The 21640-nt window shown below is 45.9% G+C and overlaps 1 protein-coding gene across 2 annotated transcripts in view; it reads right to left on the reverse strand.

The window, feature by feature from the left end:
* DCTN2 (dynactin subunit 2) overlaps positions 1 to 21640 on the reverse strand; it is a 752351-nt gene that overhangs the window by 518924 nt on the left and 211787 nt on the right. For both annotated transcript variants that reach the window (XM_069653593.1, XM_069653592.1), the window contains exon 3: positions 18219 to 18315. In XM_069653593.1, coding sequence (XP_069509694.1) covers positions 18219 to 18315 — 97 coding nt within the window. The remainder of the gene's footprint in view (positions 1 to 18218; positions 18316 to 21640) is intronic.

The raw sequence follows: 21640 nt of genomic DNA on the forward strand, positions 1-21640 counted from the left end.
CCACTCCAGAGATACAAAATTCCATAGTTTATGATACCAATCTTTTATGTGCAGAAGGTCAGTCGATTTCCATTTCTGCGCTATTACCAACAAAGCAGCCAGCCGGAGAATACAGAATACCTTCCTCTTATGTTTCGGCCATACTTCGTTATCCTGTTCTGCCAGACCCAAGAGGATTTCCCCTAAGGGTCGGTCCGCCTTGAAAACAAACATTACCCTCATATTCCTCTGCACCTCCTCCCAGAATCTAGACAGTTTAGAACATGTCCACCAAACATGTAGCCAATCGCCTCTCTCCCCGCAACTCCTCCAACAAGAATCTGAAACTGCTGGAAAAATTTTATGTAACCGTTCGGGGGTATAGTACCGTTGGTAAATCAATTTGAACCAGAATTTCCTGATCTGTATAGACCTAGTAATTCTTGGGATGTCTAACCATAAGCAGGACCAAGAGTAATCTGTAGGCATACATCCCCCCCAGAGTCTTTGCCCAGGCCAGTTGAAATGTGCGGGGACTTGGCAGAGGTTCATAACTGAGTTTATATAATTTAGAAATCAAATGTGTGTCTCGCAAACCAGTTGTTAGAAAGTGCTCAAAAGGTGCGAGTCCTCAGAGCTGCTGACTTATTTGGTGGGGCCATATTGGAAGCAGCGACTCTCCTGGAGGGCCAACTCCTCTTTACATAAAGTGAAGGCCTGAATATCTTGCCCACAACAGATGTTGCAGAATTTTATACATCCCTCCCTTTTCCATTCTGGGAAGGAGCTAACCAGAATTTCTGGGGTAAACTGTGGGTTCGCAAAATAGTGGGATGAAAGGGGAGGAGAACGAGGTAAAGTTATGTTGGCGGATAGCCTAGTCTCATATGTCCACTACTAACCAAGTAATCTCGCTGTGATGTATATTCGGGGGTCTGTCCGATTTAGGTAGCCATAGTTTCTCTCCCATCATAGGTCCCACAATAGCCCTTTCCATCTGTCTCCATCTTTTATTTGTACCTTCCCTAAACCATTACTTTATCACCCGCAGTGGTGCTGCTCGATAATAATCCCTAAAATAAGGGAGGCCCACTCCTCCTCTGTTTGGGGGGAGGCATTAGTGTTTTCAATGCAGTGCAAGGAGGTTTATTTTTCCATATAAACTTTGATATTATTTTATGAAGTCTACGGAAAAAGGAGGACAGGATTCGAATGGGTAAGGCCTGAAACAAGTACAAGACCTTAGGTAAAATCACCATTTTGACAGAATGAATCGGTCCAAGCCAGGAAACCATTAGAGGGCTCCAGGATTAGACAAGGTTCTGAATCTCGACTATTAATGGGTGGAAGTTAGCGGAAAATAGCTCCCGAAGTGAGCATGTGATATTTACTCCCAACACCTGAATGCCTTTCAGCATCCAACGAAGCTGTGACTTTTCCATTGCTTTAGTTAGTTTGTCCTGAGTCCCAAATCTAAGATTTTGGATTTTGTAATATTGATTTTAAGACCGGCCTCTCTACCGAACCTTTCCAATTGAGCAAATGCCGTAGGTAATGAGATTCCCTGGTTAGTGATCATGTGGAGCATATCATCTGCTTATGCCATCACCTTATGGCTCTCTCCCCCAAAGGATATGTCCTCTATCTCCTTCGATTGGTAAAGCCATGACAACAGCGGTTCTAAATGTAATGCCTAAAGAAGAGGAGAAAGTGGACAACCCTGTTTCGTACCTCTTCGAAGGGAGACCTGCGGGGATAGCTGACCGTTTATGAGCAATCTAGCCGACGGATTCGCATAGTTAGCTTGTACCATCGCTAGGTATTTGTGACCAAAGCCCATAGCTCGTAGGTGATCAATAAAAAGGACCACTCCACGCAGTTGAATGCTTTTTCAGCATCTAATGACACTAGTACTGCTGCATCCTACTTTTTAGCCACTTTTTCAATTAAATGACAGATGCGTCATATATTATCATGGGTTTGTCTTTCTTTTATAAATCAGGTTTGGTCAGAGTGGATAAAATTAGGCATAAGACCCTCGAGTGGGTTTGCTAGAATTTTATGTATATTTTTGCATCAATGTTCATAAGCGCAATCGGGCGATATGATCTGCATTTAGCAGGATCTGATTTTAGCCTCTTCCATAAAAGCTGTTATTTTACCACTCGTTGTAAAGGAATTAAAGAGGTCAGTTAATTTTGTGGCTAGAGTTGCCCGGAATTTTTTATAGAAGGATGCGATTAACCCATCCAGTACCGGTGATTTGTTTATTGGAAGGTTAGCTATAACAGCCAAGACTTCCTCTCGAGTGATATCATTATCTAGATTTGTTCTATCCTCTTCGGATATTCTTCTACAACTGAATTGATTGCAAATAACTTTTTTATGACAATTGGTCTGGGCAGTCTGACTCATACAAGACAGAGTAGAATATTCAGAACTGGGCCATAATTTCCTTCTTCGTCGTTACTTTCTCCCCTAATGAATATTCCACCCCTGAAGTGTCTGGGCCGCTATTTTCTGCTTTAATTGTGTAGCTAACAATTTGTCTGCTTTGCTTGCCTTAATGTATATCGTCGGCATTAAATACAGTAAGCTTTTTTTCTGCCCGTTTGGTTCGTATTAAGTCCCTTAGCGTTTTGGTATTGCCTTTGGAGATTCAGGAATGAGTTGGTTACCATTTGTTTTGGGATATCTTTTACTTCAGCCTCTAATTCTATTCCCTTATGCGCTTGCATTGAAATAAGTGTCCCTCTGAGGGTTGCTTTAAACACATCCCAAACCACATCCCAAACCAAACTTGTTTCCGCACCCAGAGTGGAGTACAAATACTCATTCATTTTCCCCTCTATTTCGTCGCAAAGAATCCAGTCTGACAATAGTTCTTTCGAGAATTTCCAGCTCCAAAATGTGGGAAAGGCCTTAGGGAAGTCTAGATCCATTGTCAAAGGAGTATGATCTGAAATGGTGATAGTGTGTGTGTGTCTATTTTTGTCACTATTCCTATGAGCTGAAGCCCAAAAATAATCAATACCAGAAAAGGACCTGGGAACGTGGGAGTAATAATTATATGCTCTTTACTCGCCCTTCAGGGTGGCCCAAATAACTTTAAGTGCCATCTGATCACATTTCTGTCTAAGAGCTAAGGAAGGCAGGGGACCAGCATATGTGGTTGTAGAACTTCTATCTTGTAAAGGGTCCCATGCAATATTTAGATCCCCCATCAAGATCAGTTTGCCTTAACCAAACTGTTCCAGATTAGATAATGCTGTCTTGAGAAAGCCCTATTGGACAGTGTTAGGGGCATAAAGTGACACTAAAATTAGGGTCATTGATCCAATCTGCGCTACAATATACAAGAAACAGCCCTCCTTGTCAGCTTGCATCTTAATAATGGAGACTTGTGTATTCGTCCGAAAAGCAATATGTACCCCCGCTGTCTTCCCCTTTGCATTAGCCTGCCTTATTATCGGGTATTGTCTTAGTTTCAACGTATGTCGATCCTGATAACTGATGTGCATCTCCAGTAAGGCTATAAGATTGGGCTTATTAACCATTCCAATTTCCTCCTCTTGGCAGGGGTATTAAGCCCCCTTATATTAAGTGTCAAACAACGGAAGGTAAAAATAAATTGCTACTTTGGGAATGCGACTTGAAGGACCTCAATTCTAACCCTCCGTCTCCGACCCTTAGTACTAAACCTCCCTCAAAACGTTCCCCCCGTACCCCAACTAGTCACCCCATGCCCTCCGCAACCTCTACCCAACAACTTTGCCCTCTCCCTGGTATAGGCCATCCTTGCTACTCTCTCCTCGAACTCCGTCCTCGGAGATGGTCTACCTCTCAACCCAGGGAAAAATGCAGGTTATACTAAAACTCTTTATTTGTCCTAAAGAAATTCGAAGATGAGCGTCTGCGGAGCCCCTTTTCTTACATAGTGTCATTCATAATCTGCAAAACTGTACCTTATTTCCCCATGACAAGGCTACCCAGGTGAGTTCTTACACATTCAAGATACCGCGTACTTCTCTGCCGGAGTAGGACCTTTTTGAATTCTTGTCGGGGACAGTTGTACTGTCGTCCATTCCCACTGTCACGTTCTGCGGGGGGCATAGGCTTTCCCAGTGCTAGGGCCCAAGTGATGCTCCTGATCCAAACGCAAAGTTCGGGCTCCCTCCTTCTTAGTAGTAACTCAATGCCATTTACCCTCCCAACTGAATAAAGGGCTGAAACGGAAGCTCCATCTGTAAGTTATCTTCTGGGATTGTAAGTATTGCAGGATCTCCCGCATATCCCATCTCTTTTATAGCATCATTGGAAAGAGATCCTGGTACAGTTGGATTTCATTCCCATTAAGTGTGATCTGTGTCGCTTTTCTGGCTTCCCTAAGAATGTGTTCCTTCTGAGGGAAACAAGCTAGTGCCCCCAATGTGTCTGTGGGACGGGCAACCGGGTCCTGCCGTTTCGGACCAACTCTGTAAATTCTGTCAATGGGAATTGTTACCTCTGCCTCCACATTCAATAGATCTTTGAAGACTCCTGTAACTTCCTCTCTTCCTCGTCGTTCACCGATTCTGGAACATTTCATGTACGAATATTGGACTTCCTCAATCTATTCTCCAGGTCTTCACATTGCTTCTCCACATTATGTGTTGTCCTTATCAACTGTTCGAGAAACTCGTCCGATTTCGCAGATTCCTGGGAAAATCTTGTAGTGCCTGCTCATTAGTGTCCATTCTTTCCTCCAGAGAAGCGATGTCCTGTCGTATATCTGTCAAGGTGGATTTGAATTCTGAAGTGAAGATATCGAATTGTAGTTGCAAGGAAGCTGCAAGTTTGTCCTGAAAGACTTGGAAACACTGCTCAACATCCTCTTTTGAGGCTGCCTTCTTAATATCTACACTGTTTTTCGGCACCTTAACCGACTCTCCGGTGTGATCTTGGTCTTTTTGGGTACCCCCCCGACCTAAGCCAACAACTTATCGGATTCTCTTTTGGGGTGGGTGGGAGTGTGGAGGTGCACTCTTTTCTTTTCTCCCTGGGTCTTGACATTGACCGAGAAGTCCCCTGGAATTTCCCTGCTGCCAGATAGTGGTTAAGTATTTCCCTATGTTTCTGTTTCACTGTAGCCTTTTGGATTTCCGGGAAAAGTCGAGAATGAATAATAAAGTCTACCCGATTTTACTTCACTAAAGTTTCCATTCTTGAAGTGGAAAGAATCATTCTGTCACTGAAACCGTCTAATTGTCAGGGCGATCTTTGCCCCGCGCAGATTATTAAGGATGCTGCCCGAGACCGCTTTCCCTTCATTACGAAGCTTATCAATGCGTCCTTTTCCACTGGCACTATCCCTACCAATCTTAAACAATCCTGGGTACTTCCACTCTTAAAAAAAAACACTCTCGACCCATCCACTCAGACCAACTACAGGCCAATCACGACAGTACCCTTTCTCCTAAAAATTCTGGATGAGGTTGCTAATGTACAAATCCAGAATCACTTGGAAGCACACTATCTATTAGGAGCCAGACAATCAGGCTTCCGTCCTCAACACGGAACCGAGACGGCACTCTTCGACCTTAAGACCCGAGTTGATGAGCTTAGAGACAACGGCAAAGCTGCCCTTCTCCTCCTCCTAGACCTCTCGGCTGCATTCGACTTGGTCGACCATACTATTCTATGCAACCACCTTAACACAGCTGCCCACTTCTCTGATGAAGCAATTACCTGGATTAGATCTTTCCTAAATGGTAGAACCATGAGGGTCTTTTCGCCTACAGCAGCTGCTGACCCTATACCAATCACCTGTGGCGTGCCCCAGGGTTCTTGTGTCTCGCCCACATTGTACAACATTTTTACCAAGCCCCTTTTCAATGAGCTGGATCATCTCGGTATCACCTACACTAATTATGCAGATGATACCCAGGTCCTCCTCCCGCTTTCTGGGGATTATGAAATGGATTTGGCCTTGGAGAATAGAGTGTACATCATCATCCAGGCATGGATGTCCACACAGGGACTATGCCTGAATGATGATAAAACCGAACTCATCATCCTGGGCGCCACCTCTAACCTAAATAAACTAGGACCCGACTATTCCTCCTTCATAATCGATGGTAACAGCATCAAAGTAGGACAAGAGGTAAAAACGCTGGGCTTTTACCTAGACGCAAACCTCTCATTTGCCAAACAGGTTAATTCTCTAGCATCCTCCATGGCCTACACGTGCAAATTGATCCGCATAGCCAAGCCATTTCTCTCAGATACTAGTTGCACGACCTTGGCCAGTGCCCTCATCCTGTCTCGCCTGGACTCTTGCAACGCCCTCTATCTAGGGTCCACCAAAGGTACTATTAGAAAAATCCAAACTTTACAAAATAATGCCCTTAGAGCGGCATTAGGCATCTCTCGAAGAGACCACATCTCAGAGTAGCCAACAGAACTGGCTCCCTACCAATGACAAAATTCTCCTAGAAACCTTGTCACTCATGCACAAATCTCTCAACAAAGCTGCGCCCATCTACTTGGTTGACAGATTCCACAGACAGACATCCCTGAGACCTGCCAGAACAGCTTACAAAGATTGCCTCTCTATTCCTAATTTCAATCGTTCCACAATCGGTGGCAACAACTTCCCGGTGAAAGCAGCCAAATTATGGAACTCCCTACCTCCCACACTGAGAACTGACCTCCCCTAGCAAAACTTCAGGACCAACACCATCCTGTGGCTGAAAGCGAATGATCACTAAATCTAATAAGCAGCCAGGCTTCACTGTGAGGAGTCAGAACCTCACCTCCACCCCATTGTACATTTGCACACACTCACCTTACTATCACTTCTACTTGTATATATTGCTGATGTAAGCATGCTATACGCATCATTTAGATTTTTGTTCTTGTACCTTCCGTCTGTAGTAGGACCTATTCTGTATATACCTTGTATTTAATACCTGTATGTAAATAATAACGCTGTTGTAACCAAGCTTCGCATATACATGTAACAGCTGCGCCCTGTTACCCTAGGATATGTTCGCGCATTATAAATAATAAAACAAACAAACGCAATCAGATTTCCCGATTTTGAATATAAAGAGTTTCCCAATCACACACAGCTTGCCCACTTGACATCCAATTCTCCTCACTCCCAGAAAATGTTTGATGCCAGTGGATCTCAGTCCCTTATGTAACAGGGCATACCGAGATATGTTGCGAGGTCTACACTAGTTTTCATTATTCAAAAGTAAGGGTACTAGCTAGGGTACTAGCTGACCTCCAATCATCCAAAACGCCTTTACAATGGCAGTTCTGGAGTAGTTATAATCTCCTCAAAGGACCAAACGCTGTTTCTTTTCCAGTCCTCATTTACCGCTTTTCCCAGTGTCTTTGCCCTAGCGCCAGTTGCCCTTGTAGTGCTTTTTAGATTTGAGACACCAAAGCGTGTATCCTATGCCATCAGCATTTCAGCAATGGGCGGGGAAGGGCCGTCTCCATCTGTTCCCAAAACGCCAGTCCCAAATGGATTCCACCTGTGTGCAAGGAGGGAGGCCACATCAAATTATGCAGTGCTATGTCCTACTTGGACTGAATGGGGTCTGCCAGTCTCCCCGGAGAGGGGGATGAGGGTGTCTTTATTGTGCCAGATGATGAGTTAGGCAATTTAAATTTGGTGTTTATTTATTTATTTGGATTTATATAGCGCACATCTGCCCTGGGGCATCGTGGCGCTGTTACAGAAATCTCACTTGGTACAGCAATGCATTACAACAGGTACGTTCATGCCATTACATATAGTCATAGGATATGGCAATGTGAGGAAACTGGTTAGTTGAACAGAGTGGTTTTCAGCAGTTTGCGGAAGGCAGTGTAGGGTTTTTCGTTTCTTAGTGCAGTGGGTAGTGCGTTCCAACTTTTTGGTGCTAGGTGTTGGAAACTGGACCCGCCTGCTTTATTTCTTTCGAAGGTGGGTACGAAGATCTGGTTGGTCAGATGGGATCTGGTGGGCCTAGTGGAAGCGTTGAGGGTGATTCTTTCGCAGAGGTAGGGAGGGGCGTCGGCAGAGAGGCATCTATGCGTGATGGCCATGGTCTTGAAAAGGATGCGTTCCTTTACTGGCAGCCAATGTACCTCTTTCCTGGCCTGAGAGATGTGTTCCCTTCTGGGAATACTGAGTGCTGCTCTTAGGGCATTGTTCTGTGTAATCTGCATTTTGTTTAGATTTTTTGCAGAGGTGCCCAAGAAGAGGGCATTACAGTAGTCAAGTTTGGTGCCTACTGTGGCTCTAGCTATTGATAGGCAGTCTTTTGTAGAGAGGAAAGGTTTAACCGCATTTATTACCTTGGTGATAAGTGCGGCAGAGGAGGCTATAGCATTGACTTGACGTGACATTGACAGGGTTGAGTCAAGGTACACTCCCAAGGTTTTTACTGCTGAAGAGACAGCGATGGTGGAGTTGTCAATGTTGAAACTACAGTTCACCCACCGGTGTACGAGTCGGGGCACACCCGGATCCAGTGAGGGCAGCAGATCACACCAATAGTTCAGTGTTGTGCCAGGCGATGTGATGGGCAGTATCCCTTTATCCCACCACGTCTTCGCGGAATACACCAGGTTTCCCTTTCACTCTGGGACTCCTCCCCGTTGTGTTGGAGGCGTAAGGCCGATCCTACTGTAAATGCTCTCTGTGGGACTGACGCCGCTCTTCTGTGATCTGGATTTACTAACTCGGCTCTGGTTCGCGTTATCCACACATAGTATTCAGTCCGTAAATTGTAGGTTTACAACTTGCTCCGCAGATTGCAGCTTCTAATGGGACACGGAGCTCAATGAGACGTGTCCTCAATGCTTGGCGGCCATCTTGGAATCTCTAGGTCTAGATTTTTTGACACACTAATCGCACACCGGCTGACCCTACGATGTGGGAATCACAGCCTTCCTACCTCGTGGGAAGTACACAGTAAATAAACAAAAAGGAAGGTGATGTGTGAGTCAATGATTATCTTTCATAGGAAAGACCTGGAGTTTGTCCTGGACATATACTAGACCTGTAACTCGTGTGAAGGCATCATGAAGCAAGACACAGACAACAGATTTGCTTCCTAAACATACATAACTATTGTATATGTCAGGATGGATTAAGGCCTAACTTCTCCTATGCTCAGTTGGGATTTCCCAACCTAAAGAAACTAAGGATCGTCTGTGTCATAAATTCAACTTAAAACTCTGTCTGTGTCCAAACCCAATACTAGTCCTCACAACTAAAGACATACACAATGTGTAGGGATGGCAACATCAAAAGAAACAGTATTCAAAATAAAGCTCTGAGCTTCTTCTAGCTCGGGCTGGGTTCAGCTTCCCCTTCCGCAAATTCAAAATAGTTCCACAAAGGAAACAGGCTTGGGGGTTTCCTTCCCCAAGTGTAACACAATTCCAAAATACCACAGGGGTCTCTTCTCCCCAAATCAGCACAGATCCAGGACCTCTCAGGTTTCCCTTCCTCAAGATTAACACAGTTGAAAATGGTTCAAGTCTCTTGGCTTTCACCAATATTCCACAGTTCCAAGATATCTCAGGGTTCCCTTCCCCAAGATCAAACACAGTTTCAATATACCTGAGGGTTCATTGCCCCACAATCAGTAATGTTCCAAATTGTTCAAGTCTCTTGTTTTTTTCTCTGATATGGTCAGCTTCACCTGGTAGGCCTTTTGACTAGTACAAAAACAAACGTTCTCTATCACTTCAGCCTTTTCATTGCACAGCCTTTGGGCTCTTCTTGGATCTTTCTCAGGGTGGGCTACTCAGTGTAGGCGCAGCTGTCGGACCACCCATTACAGGTCACACAACCATTAACTCTTGGCACTTTGTGATGCTCTTTAGGCCTTCTTCATTAACACTGGTTTTCCACCTAGTACCAGTGTTAGCACCCAACATCTGCTGCGGTTTCTCTCTCTCTCTCTCTGGCAGCTTTATGGCTTAATTGCCATTGGTGTATTGGCAGTCTTTTGGCTTTGCCACAACTTGCATTCATCTTGCCCCTCTAAGTTCAACAACTTGCCTTTTCCATTGGTCTTCCATTCAGTTCATAAACGTTCATAACATCTTTCACTTTGGTTCCTGAATACTAACACATTTCATTCCTTTCACTAAAAAACATATTCGTTTTCGACTTGTGCTACAATTTCACATGCTTTCCATGTCTTCTCTTTAATTTGGTATTCAATATTTGCTGTTGTGTTTCCCACAATACTTGCCACCTTTTCCATTATTCATGAATCCTTCATTGCATTTCCCAAAACACTTTGTAATGGATTCACAATTCCTTACATCTTCATTCGGATTCCAAACACACTCACTATACGCTTTTGGCTTGTGCGTAAAGGTCAAATGTCTTACATTCGCCCAAGAGCACCCCGGTACGAGTATTCTCTTTCTCGTACTCATCCAAGCTGCTCTGCTTCGTTCTTCTTCTTCGTTCCGCTCTCCGCTTCCGGATAGACAGTGGGAGTCACAGCGAGTAGGGCTCACTTTCAGAAAACACTTGGGCAGTGTCGCACAGCAGTCAGGAGTTCCCTGTGTTACCCAGCTCCAGTTGGGAACACAGAACACTGGCAAGTGTTGAGGCTTTTGTCCTTGCGTGGCCGGATCGTAGCTCCTCCTTCCACCACTGGGGAGGCACAGCGTCCCCTCTGCTGGTCCTGCTCCTCGCTGCATGTCTGCCACATTCTCTGAAGGCAGGTTCTGTTCTCTCTGCTTTGTGGGGTGGGCCTGCTTTTAAGCATCTGTAGGCTGCAGGTGCAGGTAGTTTGCCTGACCCTTATAACAATTAACAGGACATGCATAATCCTTTATAAATATCTACTTCGTCTCACTGCTAAAGTGGTGAAACCGACTAGAAGTGTGCATTACTCCTCGCCGCTTCTTCCTCGTCCCAGTCTTAAAGGGAAACACTTTAAAGTCATGATGTGTGTGTGGAAGAGATGTGGACTGACAAAACCCTATAAAGGAAGGGCGAAGGTAGGATTCATTCTCGTAGAGAAAAAAGGGGGGTACCATATCTCACCTGCAGACACCCTCTACCCACTGCCCAAGGTCCCTTCCCCCAGGTGATCCTCCCTCACATATCCACCCCCAGTGTCAGGAACCAGTGGCGATTGCCTTTCCCTGAGCACCCGAGAAGAGGCTATTAAGGGGAAATAAGTGATGATTCCCTCAGATTCCTCACACTCTACATAGATTTCTTTACATGTTGACTACTTATCAATCCTGTATGGTCTGCACACATTAATTTGGATACATAGGGTGCCAATCGAGAAGCTATAATTTAAGCAAATACTTAGGCATAATTCTGATGTGCCATGGGACGCTATGCAGTACAATGCAGTGAGTCCTTCTAGGATACAGACATCAAAGTAATAATTGATGCACAAATGAATTGCAGGTCTCTCCCAATAGGTAACAAACTGGTTAGACAATATAGATATAAGGCTGCTCCGAGTTGACCAATGTCCGCCAACTCAGAAGTAAGCAATTGGATCTTACTTAAAGTGACAACCTGGCTCAATGTTTACTGCTGAAAAAGGCTGTCATAAATTGAGCTCAAGACAGCAGCAAGCGTTCTGAGGTCCTCTTAAGCTAAGCGGAAAATAGAATGGACAGTCTGGTTGCAGTGTATACTGGAGAGCTAGATGGCAGACTGGCTGGCTGAGAGTCTTAAAAGGTATGTGTACCTGTTTCACAGGTCTGCCTTTTACAAAAAGAAAGCACAAATATAAAATATTTCCCTGATTTTTCTTACTTGCTAAATGTGGTTTCAAAGGGGGGGTTACAGATCCAGCAACGCACCGCGGAAATAGCTTCACTCTTATGAATTAAGATCAAGATACCATGATGGAAAATAACAAAGTTACTCACGGTAGTGACCATCTTACTCCTAGTCCATAGTCCCCTTTCCTCCATACTTGTGGGACATTCCGTCCATCGGGATGGAACCTGAGCACTTTTGTCAAAAAGCATTAAAAAGTTTGAATTTCTGTCCTTCTATTTTTTACGCGAGGCCACAGCACGTGGCCGTAACACCACCCTTTTGAGCTCCGCCCCGCCCATCTGTCCTTTTCTATCGCCAGGTCTGAGACCATTTAAGCAATAATAGAGGATACCTTTTAGAGGGGATGGCAGGCGGGCATATGGAGGCATATGGAGGAAAGGGGACTATGGACTAGGAGTAAGATAGTCACTACGGTGAGTAACTTTGTTATACTCCTACGTCCGGTCCCCTTTCCTGCATACTTGTGGGAGATTCCCAAGCACACACCAGTTAGTACGGGTGGATGGAAAAACCCTTTACTGGAATAAGTTCTTAAGAACAGCCTGGACGAATTGGGCATAAGCCCTGGAGCGCAGGTCTAAGCAAGTAAGTAGTAATGCTTGCAGAAAGCTGATGGGGAAGCCCGCGTAGCCGCTTTGGCAATGGACTCCCAATGCACATATATTTGGAAGGCAACAGCAGCCGCTCTGCCACATACCAGATGAGCATGGATGCCTTTCGGTGGTTGGAGGCCTTGAATGGTATAGGTTTCTGAAATACAGGAGGCAATACATCAGGAGATATGTGCTTTGAAAGAGTTGTGAGGAGATTCTGAGTTCACTCGTTCTATCGAGGTAAAACTTCAGAGCTTGCCCGACGTCCAAATTGTGTAAAACTCTCTCGGCATCCGATGCCGGATTAGGAAAAAGACAGGTAAGGAGATCGATTGGTTTAAATGAAAATCGGTAACCACCTTAGGCAGGAAGGAAGGATGAGTGCGAAGCACAACCTTATCCTTAAGGAAAGTGAGGAACGGATGTTCCACGGAAAGAGCTTGGAGCTCACTTACTCGCCTTGGCGATGTCACTGCTATCAGAAAAGCGACCTTCCAGGAGAGGTATTTAAGATCGGTAGTGGCCATGGGTTCAAATGGCTTATGGCATAACGCGGTGAGGACCACGTTCAAATGCCATTTGGGATGAGGGGTGCGCACCGGCAGGAAGAGGTAAATAAGACCTGCAAAATGTCTTTTAATGACCGGATTAGTCCGTGAAAAAGAACAGCTATCCATGGACAGGTAGGCCGTGATGGCAGATAAATAAGTTCTGCAACACAGAACATGAATGCCGGAAGCTGCGAGGTGAGACACACATGATAGAACAGTGTCCACCATAGCGCGCATGGGGTCAAATTGTTTAGCTAAGGACCAGTGGCAAAAACTAAGCCATTTGCTCCTATATTGAGCCCTCTTAGAAGGTTTTCTGGCAGCTTGGATAATGCGCATATTGTCCTCGGACAGATTAAATTGCTCTAAAGATCTGAATTCAGGCACCAGGCCGTCAAGCTGAACGATTGAGGGGAGGGATGCCACAGCTGGTGATCACTCTGGTGAAGGAGGTTGGGAATCAGCGGCAATCTGATCGGAGGAAGAATCGACAGATGCTGAAGTTCCGAAAAACAAAATCTGTCTGGCTACCAAGGAGCTATGAAGAGGAGAGTGCAATTCTATGTGCTCCTGAGCTTGCAGAGTGACCGATGGATCAGAGACAATGGAGGGAAAGCATAAGCCTTCATGTTGTGCCACGGAATCACGAGTGCGTCTCCCAGTGAGGATGCTCAGAGGCCGTACCTGGATGCACAAAGAGGAAGTTTCCTGTTTGAGAACGTCGCAAAGAGGTCCACTACTGGAGTGCCCCATTGGCGAAAAATGTTGGAGAGAACATTGCTGTTCAATTCCCACTCATAACTGGCTGCTGACTGGCAGCTGTGTGAGTTTGCAGTTACATTGATGTGACCCGGGATATGTACAACCTGGAGCCAGACCTTGTGCTGGATGGCCTAGTGCCAAATTTGTATGGCTAGGTCCACAAGGAGAAGTGACTTGGGGCCACCCTGCTTGTTGATGTAAAACATCGCCATCGAATTGTCTGTGCGAATACTGACTACCTTGTTGGTAATAGACGGTTGAAAAGCTTTGAGCGGCAGAAAAATAGCCAGGAGTTCCAGATAATTGATACGGAAATGACTGTCCTGAAGCGTCCATAGGTCGAATACTTCGAGGTGACCCGGCGTCGCTCCCCACCCCAGAAGGGAGGAGTCCGTGGTAACCGTCACTTGTGGGCAGGGCTCCTGGAAGAAGGCCCCCACTGAAAGGTTGCTTGTCGAAGACCACCATTGTAGGTCCGCCGTCATGCAGGATGGAACTGGGATTATCTTGGAATCCGGGTCCGAAGCCTGAGACCAACAGCTCCGAAGAGCCAGCTGAGTACGCCTCATCTTCAGACGTGCAAGAGGTAGAGCTAGCACGCAAGAGGCCATGAGACCTAGAAGTCTTTGGAACCAACAGGCCGCCATGTGCGAGGACTGGAGGAAGGCACATGGACGATAGGTCCGCAATCCTGCCCACTGTTAGGAACAGCCTGGTACTGACTGTATTCCAACGGAAACCCAGACAAATCAGGTCTTGAGAGACCGTCATGGACAATTTCTGCCAATTCACCGACAGCCCAAGGTGGAACAGGAGCTGAAAGAGAGACTGAAGATTGGTCAAGGCCGTCTGTGGGCAAGGACTGCGCAGGAGCCAATCATCCAAATATGGATATACATGAACCCCCTGCAGTCTGAGGAAAGCTTTGATGATCGGCATCATCTTCGTAAAGACAGGTGGCACCGAGCTGAGACCAAAAGGGAGAACACGGAACTGGAAGTGTTCCTCTCCCAGGGAGAACAGCAGGTATTTCCGATGCGGGCTCCTTATCAGAATGTGCATGTATGCGTTTTGAAGGTCCACTACGCGTAGCCAGTTGCTTTTCCGAAGAGAGAACTTTATTTGGCAAGGCGTAATCATCTTGAATTTCTCTTGGGGAAGAGAAAGGTTGAACTGGGAAAGATCAAGGATAGTGCGCAGGCCAGCTTGGTTGGGTTTGGGCACTGTGAACAGACAGGGGTAGTGGCCATGAGGGGAACAGGCTCCACCACCCTGAGGTCTAGAAGTTTCTGTACGTCAGCTCTGAGGGAGAATGACCCAGTCTGCTGGAAGGGAAGGTTGAAGGGTGGGGTAAGGGGGAGGGGCAAGAGGAAGCCCGCCCGAGCGATGGACAAAATCCACCAGACTTCGTTGATGGTCTGCTATGCCTCCAGATGAGACGAGATTCGTCCTCTCACCGGAGTCCCATGCGACCGACAAAAAATATCATCTGGTTGATTTGTCGGCAGGGAGACTACCTGTCCCTGCAGAGGAGACTGATGGGCGAGAGAAAAACTGACCACCTTTCTGTTGTTGCTTACGACGGGGCCTGCCAACCGGAGCTTCAAATCGGCGAACAGCGATACTGAAACCTCCTGAACACAGAGAAGGACCAGGTTTGGGACCCTGACCTCCATGTATAAGGGGTCTAAGCTGGAGCCTTTGCCAGAACCGATAAAGACTTGGCGGTTTGTGTACTCATCTTAGTCTTTGTGAGTTCCTCATCTGTGGAGGAATGGAATAACTCCTTGCCATCAAAAGGAAGGTCTAACACCTTGTCCTGAATTTCCTTTGAAAACTTTGTCGCATGGAGCCACGCAGATGTGGACCCCGACCACAACTTCTCGAGCTGAGGTATCTATGTGGTGTGCCGCAGATTCCAGTAACTCCTGTGGCAACACTTTGGCGTCCGACAAGCCGGCTTTAAAGTCACCTAGCCTATCTGCAGGAATATATTCTTGGAAATCAGCTAGCTCCTTCCACAGCCTAAGATTAACTGCTGCCAGGATGACCTTGGTGTTAGCTTGACGAAGTTGGAGCACCGAATTGGAAAATACTTTCTTTCCAATGGCATCTAGACGTTTATACTCCTTGGAGAGGATTTGGGCCGCTGCAGTGGAGGATGCAGATGTCAGCTTGGACTGGAGAGTGGCAGCTGCTGCCACCATCAACGATGGGAGCGGACAAGCCAACAAGGCTATATCTTCCGAAGCATGAAGCTTGCATCGAGCGTTAATCCTCTTGTTGAGATGGAGCCAGGTATGGGGGTTTGTCCGAGACCTTACGGGCCTCAGCCAAGATGTCCTTCTGGAGTGTGCTCCTGCAGTGACAGGGTAAAGCCTCCAGAAAGCACCCCCTCCTGTGGAGCGGGCGTCTTGGGTACTGGAATATCAAGCAAGTTCACCATATCCAGCACCCAGTCATGGAATGCTCTGATAGAGTGGGGCTGTTCATCGCTGTCCTGGTCCGCCTGGTCAACATACAGTCAAGCAGGAACAGGAGGCTGATCCGCTGCACATGGTGCCTCATGTGTTAAAGTGTTGTCTAGCGGTGCACCCGATGTTTTTTTTTCTATCGGTGACAGCGGAGGCCGAAGAGGAAGCGTTGGAACAGGTCCGACAGGTAGGTGGAGGAAGTAGCACCTCCAGGACCTGCATAGGGTCAGCCAGGGACGAAAGCGGTATGGGAGGAGCAGGGTACAACTCTCTAAAAAGGCCCTTAAAGTATGCCCTCATGGGATCAGAGTGCATAAGCGTCTGAAACTTCCCAAAAAACACATCCTCCAACGAAGGACTAGGAGCTGGTGTTGGCAGAGGCTGCTCTTGAGGGGCATATCTCCATGAGCACAACGAGGATGGTTGCCAGGACGGCCCACCACCGGCTGGGTCCACGTAAATCAGTGGTGCGAAACCAGGGGGTTGTGAGACTATATAAGGCAGCGGTGTCCGAGCCAATCCATTGAAGGATGGAACGGGTTCTTGTTGTCCACATGGCATGGAAAAAACTGTTCAGCCCCAAAAGGAATGCTCCTAGCACCAGCCGTTGTGAACATTGGTGTAAGGGAGGTATCCAAAATGGCCACCGTATACCACTGAGCTTGAGCCGCCATTTTCGACACCTGAGAAAGTGAGGCAACTGTCTCATCAGGGGAGTCAGGGGTCTTAAGTGGCATTTTAGTCTTGAAACAAGGATCCTCCGCCGAGCCGGTGCTGACAGATTTAGGATGTTTACTGGTACTGCCCCAGAATTAGCCTCCAGTGGAGGAACCTCGGCAGAGCTGGTACTCGGAGGCCTGTGGTGCGTGACCGCCTTCTTCACCTCCTCAACAGAACCGGTACCACCACAACCCTGAGCGTGGGAAGGTTGAGGAATGTACCTCACATACAGGAACCTCAAAGGAGAAACCCTCGATTCTGCGGTATTGGATTTAGCCCCAAGAAGAGGAACTTCTGGTTCCAACCCGGTACGTTTAGCTCCCTCAAAAGGGGCCTCGAGTCGCAACTCTGTGTGGAAAGTTCCAGAAATGGTGACTTTAGGGCGAACCCCGGTATCCAGAGCCCCAGAAGAACTGAGCTGAACTTTAGCCCCCAAACAGGGAACTGTAGAACAATGTCCTGTTTTGGCAGGCCCACTGCAGGGATACTCATAGGAACCTCTGGTGCACTTATTAGGCCCCTTGTGGAGCACCTCAGGGATGGCCCTGGTAACAGAGCTACGGGCGCCCCTCCCAGACCTGGAAGACCCAGGGAAGGAGTACCCTGACCGTGGCGCCCTAAGAATTAAAGAACTTCCCGGGTGTTTCTTCTTTTTGTCGATGAAAGCTAAAAATGCGGTGGAGGAATGTGTTCAAACACCTTCTCACACCGAAGATGATGTTGGAGTGCCCAGATGGAGAGCGAGTCGCAATAAAAACACGAGTCCCAATGATGTTCCAGGTGCTGCTAGTGCGTTCAGCCCTGACCGCGTGGAGACAAGGACTGAAGGGCGATGTGCGGGCCGGAGCTCAGGAGGAAGGGGTAACGGCCACGTGCTGTGGCCCTGCATAAAAATAGAAGGATAGAAGGACAAAAATTAAAAATGTTTGATGCTTTTTGAGAAAAGTGCTCCAGTCCCGTCCCTATGGACGGAATGTCCCACGAGTATGCAGGAAAGGGGGTGGGACGTAGGAGTATGCAGAATCATATTTAAGCATTTTATATTCACCAGGGTCCTCTGCATAGAGTTCTGAGACACTGAACCTCAATGCCACCAACTAACCAAGTACTGTGTGCAAAAGTAAAGCCCAGAACCCCGATTTTAAAGATGGTTTTCCTAAGAAAAACAAAGTGGAGGGCCTAAACCCAATATTATGCATCAGGTAGCTGTCAGGCTGAGGTTTCCAAAAAACAAAACCAGTTAGCAGCAATAGTGGAGAAGGCTTTTGCAGCCAAAGTAGGCATTAAAGATCACACTACAACTGCACTAAAAACTTACCAAGGCCCTTGGTGCCAACTGTCTTGTCCTTAAACTTGTCATAAGCAGCATTTGGGTTGACAATGATATGTTCCACACTGGTACTAGTCAGCTCCTCCTGTAAAAGGAATGGCATATACCTACATGAGAATCGTCATAGTCAATACCCATACTACTTTCCTACTAGAACAACTTGCCCTAACTCTCTTTGTATTTTATTTATGTGTATAGCGCTCCAAGGGCATCTGGGCGCATTTCTAACATAGCAAAAGGTTACAGGCTGTACAATGTCACAAAAATATTTAACAAGATAACAGTAGCAATGTTACATATATACAAGTGTACATTACTTACGTAAGTTAATGCAGATTTGTGTTGAAGCAAACTTTTGGTAGCGGCCGAAGGATTAGCTAGTGAGCAGTCATGTGGCAGTGGGATATCTAGGATTCTTGGGCGAGGAGCCACGTTTTAGCATTTCTCCTCCTGAATGGGTGGAAGGCATGTTCAGATCTTAGTGGTAGTTTTAAGTTGTTCCATAATTTGGCGGCTAGGATAGGAAAGCTGCTGCCTCCTGCTTTTTGTAGCTTGAAACTGGGGATTTGAAGGCAGTGTGCTTGCGCAGATCTGGTAGGGCGTACTGAGGTATTGTGTGAGAAGTTATTGGTCAACTAACTAGGTGCGAGGTTCGTGAGACACTTATGAGTAAGGGACTGTGATTTGAAAGCAATCCTTTGCTTGACCGAAAGCCAATTTAGGTTGTGTCTAGAATCGGATATATGTTGGGATTTGGGGATATTCGGAGCTGACCTGATGGCATTATTTTGAATAGCTTGAAGCTTTTAAGGTTCTGTTGACTAGTTCCAAGGTAAAGTGCCTTGCAGTAGTCTAGTTTTGAGAGTATTAGAGCTCTGGCTATGAAGTTACAATTGGGTGGGGTGAGGAACGGTCTGCAGCCCCGTAATTAACTTTCAGGTGTATGCTGTTGAGGAGGCTGCTGCATTGACTTGTCTTGATATGTTATGGATGAATCGATGTATAGTCCAAGGGTTTTCACATGCTCTAACTGCTAAATCTATATGCTTCACAAGATTATAAAACACATTGGCAAAAACTTAGTTTTCATTATCGCTATAGAATTATTAGCTGGCATATTCTGTTTCAATGTATGTGTTAATATTGGGATTATTTAAATCATGTTTCCTTTTGCATCATGCCATCTCTTTTCCAGTGAGACGCATCTAGCAAGTTAGAAGCCTATCAGCTACAGATCATAGTTTAAGGCAGCCTGGCATATCGCTACTTTCTCAAAAAAGTACTCAGATGGAGTCTCTACCACTGTAAGGGTTGGGTTGTGCAATGGCATGGGTAAGGGCAGCAAGTCAGATTCAAATCTAACATTTTTCACACATTACAACTTTTGTTCAAATATTGAATAGCATCTCACTTGGCAAAGGCTGTGATCAAAATTGTAAGGAGGTATTTAGCTCCTGGTTTTAGCCTACAGGACCCCAATTATCTTGACAACAACAGCTGGTAGGGCCTACTTTTGACTCGTGAGGCCAACGGTGTTCATACAAATAGTGCTATATGGCATTTACTGTGTATGTTTTGAATTGTGTATACAATAGCAGAAAGGTGCATATTTAAGGCATTTAGAGCATTCTAGGTCATACATAAAATGGACACCAAGTTACAGTTTATTTCTCAAGTGGAAGTTACTTATGTTTAGTGAGTGATGTTGTTACCTGGGAGCTGCTTTTAGCTAGCGCTCATCACATTTTTATTTCCATCCCGTCAATTGTTTAACTCTTCGGACAAGGTCATAACATAACATACCACCCATGATGCTCTTAGCACACTGACAAAAAACAAAAAGCTATACATTTGCCACATCAAAACTATCACAGCAGGAGGCAGATGAACTGGCTGAAAAGGCAGTTTTACGGACTATCATGCTATATGTATCAATTCAAAATTACCTTTTCTATTCCTTATCTGTTTGGATCTCAGTTCTGCTTTACAGATACAATAAATATCAAAAGGCAGTTCAGATTTACGCAGTAATCGAAGACAGACATTGCAGTCTTTTTTTACGGAGGGCACGTTTTTTGCTGCATTGGCTAGAGGCGATCATTAAGCTACAGCTGTGCCAAACGTACACAAGATTACATTATATAGTATCATTTGAACAGAGACAACCTTCAAAACTCTGTTGCATGACAATGCATCTTTAGCAATCATCATTCATAACCGCAGCAGACATTTTTAGAACAAAACTAATACATTTTTAATCTCAGCGGACGCTGCAGGAAAATCGATAGAAAAGGCAGTGCACTAGAAATTGCAGTCCTGCGTGGTGAACGAAGATGTTCTGTTCCGAGTAATTAAGCACACTGTGCGTATGCACTGAGCTGCATATCCCAGTAATGGGGACAGAAAGCGCTGGCTAAACTCAGTTACGATCGAACCCTCGCTCCTGTTCAAAATAAGCCGGTTATACAAACAAACTAGCCGAGTCTCTGATCAGAAGCTGTGGCTCATACAGTAACACACTGGCATGGCAATTAAACAGCAGCAACGTGTGGCAATGGCTATTGGTCCAAATAGGCACTTTATATCCACTGCTGGAATGCCCACTTTCACTGCCAATTGAAAAGTATATCTCATGTGTACACTATGGTAAAAGTTCCAATCAAAAAAAGAAAACCCGCATTCAAGAGCCCATCAAAACAAGTTGACAGATTCTCTTGAAATAATTAGGTAGTTGATCTGAGGGATAATAGAAAGCCCGGGGCATCCACACTGTGGGTCTGAGTTGGAAGTTGAAAAAGGTAGAGATAGGAGATGAGTGGCAAAGCGGGAAGAGTTAAACCAAACAATATGGCCAAATGGCAAAAATAAAGCTTTAAACCACCAACACAACTGACAAAATCCGAAGATGTGGCAAATGAAGTTGGAAGTCAACTGCCAAGACAAACATTGTTTTCTTTGTGTCTTTACAAAAAGATGAGTAGGCCAGTGCTACCACAGCAGCCTGTCCCATTTCCAATTCCTGCCAGACATTTACTGTAGTCGATGGAACACATCTTTAGGCCTGTCGACAGAGAGATTATTTCCTTGCAGACCTAAAGCATAGCATTATACCATGAACTTTGCACAGTGTGTGCATATCAAGCACACATAGGCCCCCCAGCTAGGGAGACAATAGGCAGCAGTGGGACATGACTTATTTCGGTTTAGGACAAGGTAACGGGTAGATGCAGGAACATTGACATTGCCACCAAGCAGAACAGGTAACAGCTCTCCCAGAGTCAGCGGGAGCTGCCTGGGTGAGGCCAGAGGGGCAAGAGGCTTGCTTGACAGGCCCCTCTGAGTAGAATAACATCGCCCGACTCGAACCTCATGCTCTGCCAGGTTTCCGAGATGGCCAGCTCCCCCATCAC

Source organism: Ambystoma mexicanum, chromosome 3q (genome assembly GCF_040938575.1).
Source record: "Ambystoma mexicanum isolate Mex_15411 chromosome 3q, UKY_AmexF1_1, whole genome shotgun sequence".
Taxonomy (NCBI): domain Eukaryota; kingdom Metazoa; phylum Chordata; class Amphibia; order Caudata; family Ambystomatidae; genus Ambystoma; species Ambystoma mexicanum.